The sequence below is a fragment of the Zingiber officinale genome, chromosome 7A (genome assembly GCF_018446385.1).
Source record: "Zingiber officinale cultivar Zhangliang chromosome 7A, Zo_v1.1, whole genome shotgun sequence".
Lineage (NCBI taxonomy): Eukaryota > Viridiplantae > Streptophyta > Magnoliopsida > Zingiberales > Zingiberaceae > Zingiber > Zingiber officinale.
Window position 1 is genome coordinate 7,816,336 of NC_055998.1, and position 13,764 is coordinate 7,830,099.

At 48.2% G+C, this 13,764-nt stretch overlaps 1 protein-coding gene across 2 annotated transcripts; it reads left to right on the forward strand.

Annotated features, from left to right (window-relative positions):
* The first annotated feature begins 1,016 nt into the window (after positions 1-1,016).
* LOC122000886 (protein NRT1/ PTR FAMILY 4.5-like) lies at positions 1,017-4,153 on the forward strand. Of its 2 annotated transcripts, XM_042555381.1 has the most exons (5): positions 1,017-1,232; positions 1,373-1,590; positions 2,183-2,623; positions 2,723-2,844; positions 2,916-4,153. In XM_042555381.1, the coding sequence occupies exons 1-5, from the start codon at positions 1,145-1,147 to the stop codon at positions 3,790-3,792; spliced, it is 1,746 nt and encodes a 581-aa protein (XP_042411315.1). In that variant the 5' UTR covers positions 1,017-1,144; the 3' UTR covers positions 3,793-4,153. The 2 variants fall into 2 exon arrangements, with proteins under 2 accessions (XP_042411315.1, XP_042411316.1); XM_042555382.1 differs by lacking the exon at positions 1,373-1,590 and having other exon boundaries at positions 1,018-1,232.
* Positions 4,154-13,764: the final 9,611 nt, after the last annotated feature.

Here is a 13,764-nt window from a genome sequence, read left to right on the forward strand (position 1 = left end):
AAACATGGATGACCTCGAAGACCATGCGGCCCTTACATAGAAGTAGAGGAGGGTGTTGAGGTGTGGTTCAGTTGGGGCAAGGGAAGGAAGGGCAAGACCGACAGCGCCCATATGAGAGTAGAGGCGAGCGACTCCAAGCTGCTTGATGGCGGCCAAGAATGTACGTGATCTCCAGTGATGTGGCGACATCTTTGTCGATCGTCAACTGAGGGGGGGGGGGATGGAGGAGGTTGTGACTCGATGATGGAGGACAAAGAGAAGAGGGGGAATCAAAGGGTAATTATGGTAAAAAAAATTGTTAACCTCGGAATCGTAAAAAATCCTATGTTTATAAGATTTTCTGATTCCGGATTGTATTATCAAATTTGATGACGTGGTGGAAATTGTTCATTACCAAGAATCACTCATTAGTTAAACCAAATAAGGTTTAGGTTAATAACCTATCAAGGTTATCAACGATAACCTTGAATCAAATATATCCTTATAGTAAATAGAAAATTTTCGTAAGACCAGACCGATCGTAAATTAATCCATTCAAAAAAGTGAATACCAATGCCAACTATAAAAAATATATATATAAATGATAAGAAAGAAACAAAATCGTAGATTGAACATTCGATTCATTGTCGCATTCGTTTCATGGTCGTATAAAAAGTTGAAAAATAGAGATGCATAAACTTCCTCTCAATGTTAAATTTCAGAGGAGGATCTATTGTCCGTCGTCTCCCTATCACACAAGAACAATTTTATTTTATCCCAGTGCCAAGGCTGAACTTTTGGTCGTATAAAAATCTACTAACAATAAAATTCTAAATTATTTGCAGACGCATTAATGTTGCGTTATGTCACGCTCCGGTAAGCATTGCACAATCATTAAAATGTACTCTCCTCTCCTCGCTGAGTATGCAAATAAATAATGCCCCCCGACAGGCTGTCCTGTCCTCCAATGTTTAAGATTTAACTATAATATATTATTAAGAATTTGTTTCTTAATAAATAGTAGATTTGAGAATGTTGATCTCCATATACTTTTCCGGATGGGTGGAAAACGCATCGGTCATCCAAGTTGGATGTTAGTGTGAAATAAATAAGCCTGGAAGCACTGCAGGAATCATAAGAGTTGTTCAGTCCGCTGGTTAGCTCAATGGCTATCCATGGTTTTGTAGATTGGAAAGGAAAGCCTATCAACAAAAAACGACATGGTCGTGCACGAGCTGCCTCCTTCATCTGCAGTAAGTATAATTCTAACTTGTCCTACGATACAAGTAACTCTTCACATTCATCCTTGTATAAGCTGGAAGAAGAGAAGATACAGTAGATCGCTTTCAGTGAAACTGAATTCATAGATACACGTATATTTATGTAATTGCAGCACAAACGATTTTGCTGAACTTTGCCTTCATCCCGATCTTGTTGAACTTGGTGACTTATTTGCATGGAACCATGAACGAGGACATTGCAAACTCTTCAACCATGGTCAATAACCTTGTTGGCGCAAGCTGTGCCTTCTCTCTCTTGGGAGCCTTCATTTCTGACTCTTACATCACAAGATTTAAGACCATACTCATATTTGGGCCTATTGAATTCATGGTAATTCTACAAGTAAATTTAGGTTTCCTATATACTTCCTTTGTTTATATCACTAGCAAATGCTTATAAAAATATTTATTGCTTTTAAAGCAGTGGTTTAAGTGAGTTATTCAGATTATTTTCTCCTTAAAAAGATACAATGGCTAGAATACAGTTTTCACAAAAAAAAAAAAAAAAATCTTGATTTTTTTGTATTTATCGGATAAATATTGTCGGCAACGCGCATAATATGATACTATGATCAAACGTCTTTACGATTAAAAAAGTAATCTCCTAAAGAAATGCGTGTGTTAGGTCACCTTATTTTAAATTGTCTACGAAAGGCTACGCTTAACTGATTGAGCTTTAGTTGAGAATTAACTCAGAAGGGTTTAAATATGGAGGTCAGACAAAAATAGTCATTGTTTGGTACCTCACTCATCTAATAAACACCTGCTACACCCTGATCTGCTAAATTAGAATTGTTTTGGCTGGTCTCACTCAGTTCAGATGATAATAATAATCAATTAGAATTGTTTTGTGCTTATGTCCAGTCCAAAATGAAAATGTTTGGTGAATTAAAAACAATTTACATGTTTTTTTTTTATTTCAGGGATATGGATTACTAGCATTGCAAGCACACCTTCCATCACTCCATCCTCCACATTGCAACATCAATGACCAAGGCGAAAATTGCCAGAAAGTCCATGGCTGGAACTCTTTCCTTCTTTACGTGGGCTTGTACATGCTAGCGTTGGGTGATGGTTGTGTTCGTGTTTCATCGCCATCACTGGGAGGGGATCAGTTTGATGGTGAAGATCCGGTTGAAGTAATAGAAAGAACTAGCTTCTTCAATTCTTACGCATTTGGGATCTCACTAGGAGGATTAATAGGGCTAGTTTTGCTAGTGTGGATCCAGAATAACAAGGGTTGGGATATTGGGTTTGGTGTTAGTGCTCTTTCAGTTCTCTTGTCAGTGCTTGTGGTTGCTAGTGGTTTCTCTTGCTATCGCAATCAGATACCGGAAGGAAGTCCCATAGCCAGGACGCTACAGGTTAAACACTAACATAAGAGGCATTTTGGTTTTTTAGACATACTGTTCACCTTTGATCTGAATTCCTTTTGTTGATTTTCCTGACACCTCTTATCATAGGTTTTAGTAGCAGCATTCAGAAAGAGAAATGCGTCACTGCCTGAAAACCCAGAAGACCTACATAAAACTCCTCAAAAAGGCACCAATGAAGTGGAAGTGCTTTCTCACACACATGGATTCAAGTGAGTGCATTGATACTTTTTAAGATCATGAGTTTATCAGTGATTGGCTAATGTTCTGACAATGTTACCAGGTTCCTTGACAAAGCTGCTATCGTTGGTGAGCATGGATCTGACAATGGCCCGTGGTCCTTATGCACTGTAACTCAAGTGGAGGAAACAAAAGTTGTCTTGGGAATGATTCCTATCATCATCAGTTCCATCTTGGGTAGCATTCCAAATGGCTTAGTCGTAAGTTTGACTGTGCAACAAGGCACGACCATGGACACCAGGCTCGGGAAAATTCGAATCTCGCCTGCAAATCTATTTATAATCCCACAATTCTTTCAGACTGTGATGCTCGTAGTCTATGACCGATCTATAGTGCCAATTCTGAGAAGGATGACAGGGTACACAGGCGGTATAACTCACTTGCAACGCGTTGCTATTGGCTTTTTATTTGCAGCATTCGCGACGTGCGCAGCAGCAGTGGTGGAGAACAGAAGGATGAAAATTGTAGAGGAGAACGGGCTTCAAGACATGACGACTGGCGTCCCGATGTCAGTATTCTGGCTCGTCGTGCAGTTCTGTTGCTTGGGTGTCGTTGATGTTACTTCTTTCGTTGGACTGCTGGAATTCTTCAACAGTGAAGCGCCGAGAGGAATGAAATCAATAGGGACAGCGATCTCTTGGTGCGTGTTTGGCTTAGCTGCTTTCCTGGGATCTATTACAGTTGAATTGGCAAATAAAGCAAGTAGACATGGTACCAGTGGAAGAGGATGGATAGAGGGGAACAACTTGAATAAGAGCCACCTTGATTATTTCTACTGGCTGCTCTGCTCTATGCAAATTCTCGCACTGTTGAATTTTATCTACTGGGCTAGGAGGTACACTTATCGACAGAATTTACATATCCAAGAAGGAAATCTTCAATCCCAATCTAGAGAGATTGGCAGCGATATATCTCCATGACAAAAAAATTATTTCATGTGTCCCGTAACGAGATCCTCCGAGGATTCAAGATTACCTGCGAGCCCAAAAAATTTCCATTCTAACACAGCATCAGATTCAGTTCTAGTGCTCCTTGTGTGCATCCAACAAAGGCCCAATTCTACTGCTCGTTGTCTACATCCAACAAAGGCCCAATAACTGTCTGAGACACTGACACTTGGTGACCTAATATCTCCAATTTATAATGAGTGTGCCTTGCGCTAGACAATGGTCGTGGTGATTTGACCTTTAAATCCACGCAATGCCTTAATGTAAAAATTTTCCACCGTCTTCGAAAAAAAAATAAAGTATCTACAGGTGGGAAAGTTCAAAGATTTCTAAATATTATTAGGGAAATTAAAATTTTCAATATATTATATATATCGTATTGATCTAATAATCAAGAGGAGTCTCACGGAAGATAGATTAAAGTCAGGAAGATCGATCAACGTAGAAGAAAAATTCAAGTGTAGTCTAGATAGCCGAGTGGACAACGTTTAGTCGTCGAGCGAACAAGGTGCAGCCAAACAGTCACAAGTGATTGGACGAAGCAGTTAGGGCTGAACGGATCATGCATGGTTCAGCTAGGAAGACAAGGAGTTGGATCGTCGCTCAGACAAATAGACGACCATTCAACAGTAACAAGAGGTAAGCAGCTGGTGGTCGAGCTGACTGGATAGGGCGTCCGATTAGAGCATGATAATTGTGGACAACCAGGAGGCAAGAAAAGAGGCAGCACGACATGCCTTGGGAGATTGCCAAGCGGATCACTCGCTCGGCAGCGTATCACGAAGCATATCTTTTTGGGAGTTTGTGCCGCTGACAGCTATGCATGTCCTGCAAACAATCGCACTTTAGAAGCTTTCAGACTGTCACATCAGAGGATGGTTGACTTATTTAAGTAATAGTATCAAGGATACTTTTTGGAGTTGTCTTTTCATAGGACATATGGGAAAACACGTTCATGCTTTGAGATACGTGCACAAGCGCAACAGGGACCTTATAAAAGGGGGGGGGGGGGATTCCCTTCTCCACGGTGGTATGTGCAACTCATTTCTCATATACACTCTATCTATAGTTTTTCCACTGTTCTTAGCCATATCGTCGAGAAACCGACTTGAGCGTCGAAGGGTCAACGTCGAGAATCCCTTCCCGGCTTGACACTGACATTCCCCTTTGATTTCAAGGAAAACGAGGAGTTCTCTTCTGGACAACGAATTCGCTAGGAGTCTTCTCCAAGTCAAGCCATGAGTCATGTCACCAGGTCACCGTCTCCTCAGATTTTGGACAAGATCATATTGGCGCCATATGTAGGAATGTAGCCTACATTCAAAGTGTGAAGATGGAGGATGTTAGGTGTCTTACGAAAGTAACACTCACGCAAGAGGATCTAGAAGCGCTGATACAAGCGAGGGCAGTGAGAATGTATCAGCAGCAACAGGAAGTGGCACTTGATGGTCGAGTGTTGAATGACCCAACGACATAGGCTGCCAGTAGGGCTATAAACAAGATGAGTCGAGTTGAGCCTTAGAGTGTTCAAGTTTGTTTGATAAGGTAATCGAACCAAGCCAAGCCAAGCTTAAAATGAACCAAACTTTTGAAATGATTGTTCAAGCATGGCTTGATTTAATTTTTATGAGATTGAGCTTGTTTGATGCTTGACTTGAGCTTGGCTTGTTTAGATGTAATCGATCTCTCAATTCAAGCTTGGCTTGAGCTTGGTTCGTTTAGATATTATCGAGCTTTCAATTCAAGCTTGTTTAATTGTTTAAAACTTTTAATTGTTTGATTGGTTATTGAGTTTGATAATTTAAATTTATTTATTTTATTTATTGTTTATTTAGCATGATCCTGTCCGAGCGCTGAGTCGACGGACGCTGGGGACGTGGCACGCTTCGCTGTCTCCGACTGGTAGTGTAGCCCTCCGACGAACCTGCAAGGAAGCCGAACCGGGAGGGGTCTCCCAGTGACGGCCCTCTGACGCTCAAGTCAAGCAACGAGAGAGGCAGAGTAACGAGGCTACAGTAGAGATGTGTGCATCCCTTCGTCGACGTCTGGGGTCTTTATATAGGACCCCGGGGAAGTGCGGGCACGCTTCCCGATGCATGCATGCTTCCCCAAACATACCTTAACAAGTCTGTGTCAGAAAAGTACCTCTTGCGCCATTCCGCAATCGTCCGAGCATATCCCGGATGTGACGGTGGAAGCTTCCACCGTATGATTCTGTGTACGGCTCGGCCGCCAACTCTACTGTTTATCGGCGGCAGGTGTCTCGAGGATGATGTTATCCCCTGTCTCCTTTGTCCTCTTGCGTTCCTTGTCTGTTCCGTGGCCGAGCGGATCGGCCGCTCGGCAGGCATATTACTTCTGCATCGGTCATATGCTCGGATGAAACTGCTCCAGCCTGTGTTGCCTTGTGCACCGGCCGAACGGACAACCCGCTCGACCCTTGAAACCTTTTTACCTTAGAGCATCGGTCGGGTTGTCTTTCATTCGGTTCGGAGGATTCACGGCCGGTCGGCTTACGGGGCCCTATCGGTAGGCCTGCCTCGTCCGGTCGGCCGGTCTCCGGGTTGACTATCTTGACCTTTGACCTCCACGTGCCGTTGACCCCCCGTTGACGAGGGTCCCCCGTCCTTATCACCGGATCACATGCCTCCCCTTCAAGTCTAGTCGAAGGAGGCGGCAAGTCCGACTGACTGGACTATGAATTCGGTCGGGCGACCTTCACTTCGTTGCTCCCGAAAGTGTATTTCCGATTGGCTCTAGGAGGCCCCCTCGGCCGATCGGCAAGTTGATGACTATGCCTTGTAGTTTTGATCTCCATTTGCTGCTTGTCGCGCTACTGTTTCGGGGGCGGTCGGCATCGTCGGGTCTCCTCGAAATTCGTGCCAATCCTCATTAAGCTGCCCACGCGCTAGTAATGGCGCTCATTAAATGCCGTCCAATCGTTGATCGCCACTTGGCATGTCCGCCGTCATCGTACGGAGGGGGCGTAAGCTTCGATGGGACATACGTCGGTTCAAATCCGACGGTCTGATGTCTTCGCTTCTTTCGATGACCTGGATCGGACGACTGTGGTGGACCGAGACCGGGGTTTATGAAGCGCTGACGCAGGTTTCTCCTTCATCGTGTCTTTGGTGCTTCCTCCCGTGTCCCTACTTGTCTCGGTGCTCCGACGAACTTCCGCCTCCTCCTTCACGCTCCGCTCCCTGTAAGCCTTCTCCTGTCCTTGCTTTCTTCTGTTTTTTCTTTTCTGGTGGCCTCCATACCCATTCAATATAGTTTTGATCCTCTTTGTCAACCCTTTCATTTTCCTTTCATCGGTTCTTCTTTCCTCGCTACTGTTCCGTCGATGGCTAGCACTTCGCAGCCTTTTGGTCCTTCTCCTGGCCTGTGGTATATGACCATGGTTAGCCGGTTCGACGAAATCGACGCAGGACGTTTCCTTAACGAATTCGAACTGCCTCCTGACCATAGACTAGTTTTAGCCACCTCTTCCGATCAGCCCCATAATCCGCCGATCGGCACTGTTTGCTTCTTTCGCGACTAATTCGTGGTCGGTCTGCGCTTCCCTCTACACTCTTTCATCCGGGAGGGTTGTAATTATTTCCGCCTTCCGCTCGGCCAACTTGTCCCCAATTCTTTTAGGTTGGTGTGCGGCGTAGTAATCCTTTTCAAGCTGCACGTCATTCCCTTAGTCCCTAGAATTTTCCATTACTTTTACTATCCCAAACAGTCTGAGTGGGGTACTTTCCTCTTCCAGTCGCGGATCGGCCTCGTCTTCTTCGATAAGATGCCGACCTCGAACAAGCACTGGAAGGAAAATTATTTTTACCTTCGCTTTCCCGAGCTGCCATCCTTTCGCACCAAGTGGCAGACCACCGTGCCGGACCCGCCTAACCTCGTAAAATACAAGAACCAGCCGGAGTATCTTCATGCGGCCCATCTACTGGCCGGCCAGAGGTTTAATATCGATAAACTACTTCACGAGGGGGTGTTGTATGTGTTTGGCTTGAGCCCGATCCGCATAAAGCTTCCGAGCAGCATGGGTAAGCACTTTCCTTGTCCTTTTTCCTTTTGGTCTAACTAATTTATTCTTCTGTTATGCAGCTGACATCATGTGGCGCGCCAAGGTTACTGATCGGCTGAAGTTGAAGGCCGCCGAGATTGAGGCTGTGGCAGCCAAGGAGATGGCCGATCGGGGCGTCGCGCCGGTCGCCTCGCATGAAGACGAAAGCGAAGGTACTCCAACTTAGGCCCGAGAGTCTGCCGCTCAAGGCACCGTAACTGGAGCGGCAGGGGATGCTGTCTCTTCGGCCGATCAGCAGCAGCCTACGTCTGAGGATGTAGAGCGGTCGGCAGGTGATTCCCCACTGATAGTACGCAAGCGGCGCCAGACGGCCATTGCGCACGCAGAGCCGGTGATTGGTCCAGTCGACGCCCCCTTAGAGACAATCGACCCGCTACCCGCCGCGTATGAGGCCCTTTCTTCTGATCGGACTCCCTCCCAGCTCGACCAGCCAGCAGCTTCGACTGGAGCGCCACCCGTTAGTTCTGCGCCCCGGGTCCGACTTCGGCTCAAGCACTCGGACATTATTTCTGCGTCGATCGGCGAATCGTCCAGCCGAGCCGTCTCTTCCTAATCGGATCCGAGCGGTCGTCGAGTGATCCAATTCGTCCTCCGTCTTCCCACCGAGGAGTTCCTTTTGGCGACGGATCAGCCCACTGCTCCCGAGCATCAAGTTACTATTCGAGGGCCGCTCGCCAAGACGTGGGAAGATGCGAGGGGTCGGGTCGCCCTGATGACTCCCGGTCAGCTAGCCGACAGCCATATGCAGCAAGCCACCGGGGTATGTTTCCTAACACTATTATGACTACTTCACCAGGTTCCTAACATTATCTCATCCGAACGCAGCAATGGGTGGAGAATATTGCGGTCAACAATCGTTTGGCCGAGCTGGAGGAGGAGTTGAAGAAACTCCAAATTTCTGGAGGGGCACCAGCTGAAGGGCCCTCGTACGCCACACTCAAGTCCGATCTGGCCAAAACAGAAAAACTGCTAGCGGACGACCGACACAAGTCTTCTGGCCTGGAAGCCAGGGTAGCTGGACTCGAAGTCCAAGTCAAGTCCCATGACCACCAGATCACTGTGGCCACCAACAGAAAAAATAGGGCCGTTGCTGATCTGGACGCAATGAAGGTGCAGGTTCGGGCGCTGGAGCAGCGCGTCACGGAATTGACCGACCTGCTATTTGCTGAGAAAGAGAGCCGATCTGCCACTGAAGCTAAACTGCAAGCAGATCTGAAAGATCTTCAGGAAGCTCTCGTCACCTCCCGAGCGGCGCTGAAGGAATACCAGGACGGAGAGTCTGCCCGCTTCGAGGTGATGAGACGGAACTACCTCCGATCGGACGCGTTTGGTAACAAGTTCAGCGATCGACTAGTCCTGTCCTTCGAAGAGGCTATCCGGGCGATCACTGTTTACTTGAAGGCCAAGGGTCATCTTCCCGAGGATATCTCCATCCCCCCCGAGACATGGCCGGCCTGCTGGAATGCGTTCCAGAGCCCATCTTCGAGCCCCTGGAGTGAGGAGCGTTTATGATTTTCTTGTTAGTGTTTTTTGTAACTCTTCTGATCGGCTCTAAGGGTCGGACTTTTAATGGACATATATCGTCTTGTCATTAACTTTTTGTCAATACTTGTGTCCTCCGATTAGACCACGAACTACAATCGTTCACGTCTCCTCCCTCTCTCTTCGTTAATCGTTTCTCGTCTTGCTCGACCTTCCCAAGGAATTTTTAACGAAGTATTCTTTGTAACTAGGCCGCTCGGCGGGACACCCCTACTTCTTATAATGGAATTCTCGTTAGATGGTCGCGAAGTACCTTTGGTACCTCAACTGTTCGGCCGCTCGGTTCACATGCCGACCTCTTTAGTACCTTTTCGCCGATGTATTCGGACGGAAGTACGTTATCACCCTTTTTTTTTTTTTTGGACAAGGCTTGTCGATTGCTAGAGTTTAACGTCGCTGCTTGACGGTCTTCAAGCCGGGGGTTTATAGTCGCCGGTTCCACTCTAGAGTTTAACGTCGCCGCTCGACGGTCTTCAAGCCAGGGGGTTTATAGTCGCCGGTTCGACTCTAGAGTTTAACGTCGCCGCTCGACGGTCTTCAAGCCAAGGGGTTTATAGTCGCCGGTCCGACTCTAGAGTTTAATGTCGCCTCTTGATGGTCTTCAAGCCGGGGGGTTTATAGTCGCCGGTTCGACTCTAGAGTTTAACGTCGCCGCTCGACGGTCTTTAAGCCGGGGGCTTTATAGTCGCCGGTCCGACTCTAGAGTTTAACGTCGCCGCTCGACGGTCTTCAAGCCGGGGGGTTTATAGTCGCTGGTTCGACTCTAGAGTTTAACGTCGCCGCTCGACGGTCTTCAAGCCGGGGGGTTTATAGTCGCTGGTTCGACTCTAGAGTTTAACGTCGCCGCTCGACGGTCTTCAAGCCGGGGGGTTTATAGTCGCCGGTCCGGCTCTAGAGTTTAACGTCGCCGCTCGACGGTCTTCAAGCCGGGGGGTTTATAATCGCCGGTTCGACTCTAGAGTTTAACGTCGCCGCTCGACGGTCTTCAAGCCGGGGGGTTTATAGTCGCCAGTTCGACTCTAGAGTTTAACGTCGCCGATCGACGGTCTTCAATGATGAGCTTATAGCTCGGATAATATACCTCCGGCCGAACGACACGGGGTCTTCGCCATCGAGCCTATGACTCGAATAATATACCTCCGGCCGAACGGCACGGGGTCTCTGCCACGGCATCATTCTGCTACTCGCTTTGTACGCCCGAATCATGCCTTTGCTTTGTTCTTATAGCTTTCATTCCTGCAACCAAATAATACATCCGAACAGAATATTCAAAAAATATATTACATCAGCGCACCTTTCATCCAGCCCGATAGGGCTGGAGGTGGTTTGCGCTCTATGACCTCCCTAGCCTTCGTCCATCCTCATCTTCCAAGTAATAAGCTCCCGATCGAAGCTTCTCGATGACTTTGAACAGTCCTGCCCATGGAGCCTCCAACTTGCCCACGTCCCCGACCGGCTTGACTTTCTTCCAGACCAAGTCGCCCACCTGGAAAGTTCGAGGAACCACGCGACGGTTGTAGTTCTGCTTCACTCTCTGCCTGTAGGCCATCAGCCGGATGGACGCCTTGACTCACTCCTCGCCGATTAAGTCCAATTCTAGCTGCCTCCGCTCGGCATTATCTTCGTCGTAGCTCTGGATCCGGGCGGACTCTACGCCGACTTCGACTGGGACGACCACCTCGCCTCCATACACCAGATGGAAAGGTGTTACTCCCGTTCCCTCTTTAGGGGTTGTGCGGATGGCCCATAAGACTCCCGGCAGCTCGTCCACCCAGCTTCCTCCCATGTGGTCGAGCCGAGCCCGAAGAATTCGGAGTATCTCCCGGTTGGCTACTTCGGCTTGGCCATTGCTTTGGGGATACACCACCGACGTGAAGTGCTGCTCAATGCCATACCCCTTGCACCATTCCTAGAGCTGATTTCGGACGAACTGTCGCCCGTTGTCCGACACGAGCCGACGCGGAATGCGGAACCAACAGATGATGGTTTGCCAGATGAATTTCTTGACCATGTGCTCGGTTATCTTGGCCAATGGCTCAGCCTCCACCCACTTGGAGAAGTAATCTACTGCCACCAATAGAAACTTCCATTGTCCGGTCGCCATAGGGAAGGGTCCTACGATGTCCATGCCCCACTGGTCGAACGGGCAAGACACTGTGGACGTTTTCATTTCTTCCGTCGGCTTATGTGAGAAGTTGTGGTACTTCTGACAGGAAAGACACGTTGCGACGGTCCGAGCGGCGTCCTCATGTAGCGTTGGCCAGAAGTATCCGGCCAGCAGGATCTTCCTAGCCAAAGATCGACTGCCCGGATGACCTCCGCAAGATCCTTGGTGTACCTCCTGGAGAATGTACTCTGCGTCTTCTGAGATAACGCATTTTAGCAGCGGTCGGGAGAAAGCCTTTTTGTAAAGCTGATCTCCGATGAGAGTGAACCGGCCGGCCCTCCTCCTTAGTAGCTGAGCTTCATCCTGATCGGACGATGAGACCCCTGAGCGCAGAAACTCCATGATGGCTGTTCTCCAATCGCTCGGGAACGTGAGGCCTTCCATCCAATCTACATGTGCTACCAAGGATACTTGCTCGATTAGTTGCTGGATGACGACCGGTGATATTGAGCTTGCTAGCTTGGCTAATTCATTTGCCGCCTGGTTCTCCGCTCGGGATATCTTCTGGACCACTACCTCGGTGAAGCCGGTCTTGAGTTTCTCAAAGTCCTCTACGTACAATCTGAGTCTTGCATTGTTTATCTTAAAGGCGCCCATAAGTTGTTGAGCGGCAAGCTGGGAATCCGAGTGGATCAGGACCCGACTGGCTCTAACATGCCGTGCGGCTTGCAGTCCAGCTATGAGGGCTTCATATTCCACCTCATTATTGGTTGCCCGATAATCTAGCCGGACGGATAAATGCATCCGCTCTCCCTGAGGCGATAGTAGCATGATCCCAATTCAGCTTCCGAGCTGAGTGGACGATCCGTCCACATGTATTTTCCATGTAGCTTCGGGCTTAGGCTTTTGTACTTCGGTCACGAAATCTGCCAAGGACTGCGCTTTGATCGACGAGCAGGGTTGGTATTGGATGTCGAATTCGCTAAGCTCCGTTGTCCACTTGATGAGCCATCCGGATGCTTCAGGGTTCAGGAGTACCCTTGCGAGTGGGCTATTTGTCATCACAATAATGGTGTGTGCCAAAAAGTAAGGGCGCAACCTCCAAGCGGCGAGTACCAAGGTGAAAGCCAACTTCTCAAGACCGGTGTAGCGAGACTCAACATCTTTTAAGATATGGCTTAAAAAGTACACTGGCTGTTCCTCACCGCTCGACCTTACTAATGCTGAGCCCACAGCATGCTCAGTTGAAGATAAATAAATGCGGAGCGGATCACCTTCGACTGGTTTCGCCAACATGGGTAAGGAATTCAGATAAGTCTTCAATTCCTCGAATGTCCGATCACACTCCTCGTCCCATTGGAACTTGGTGGCTTTACGAAGAATCTTGAAAAATGGAAAGCTCTGGTCGGCGGTCTTAGAAATGAACCTTGACAGCGCCGTTATCCGACCGGTGAGACGCTGTACCTCTCGGAGATTTCTGGGAGGCAGCATATCCTGCAATACCTTTATCTTGCTGGGGTTCGCCTCTATACCCCGCTCGGTCACAATGTAGCCCAGGAAGCGCCCGCCTTTTGCCCCGAACAGGCACTTCTGAGGGTTAAGTTTGACGCCATAACTTCTCAACGTTTGGAAGGTCTCCTCCATGTCCGCGTAGAGATCGGCCACCCGGAAGGACTTGATAAGTATGTCGTCCACGTACACTTCTAGGTTGCGTCTGATTTGCTCACTAAAGACCTTGTTCATCAGATGCTGGTAGGTGGCTCCCGCATTCTTCAGCCCGAACGACATTACATTGTAGCAGTAGGTGTCGTCCGCCGTGATAAAGCTGACCTTCTCTTGGTCTTCTCGGGCGAGCATCACTTGATGATAGCCTTGGTATGCATCCAACATGCATATCAGCTCGCATCCGGCCGTGGAGTCCACCAGCTGATCGATCTGGGGAAGGGGGTAGAAGTCCTTCGGGCACGCCTTGTTCAAGTCCGGGAAGTCAATGCAGACTCTCCACTTGTTGCCCGGCTTGGAAACCAGGACCACATTTACAAGCCAACTCGGGAATTGTACTTCCCTTATGTGGCCGACATCCAGAAGCTTCTCTACCTCCGCCCAGATGATTACATTTTGCTCCGCGCTGAAGTCCCTCTTCCTTTGCTTCACCGGACGAGCGTCCGGCCGGACATGAAGTTCATGTTGCGCTACGCTCGGCGAGACCCCT

What these genes read in the sequence shown, in the direction of transcription:
- LOC122000886 (XM_042555381.1), top strand. Translation starts at nt 1,145, where the DNA reads ATGGCTATCCATGGTTTTGTAGATTGGAAAGGAAAGCCTATCAACAAA. An exon ending in TTGGGCCTATTGAATTCATG is followed by an intron (nt 1,591 to 2,182) that starts GTAATTCTACAA and finishes TTTTTATTTCAG; the next exon opens with GGATATGGATTACTAGCATT. An exon ending in TCTCACACACATGGATTCAA is followed by an intron (nt 2,845 to 2,915) that starts GTGAGTGCATTG and finishes CAATGTTACCAG; the next exon opens with GTTCCTTGACAAAGCTGCTA.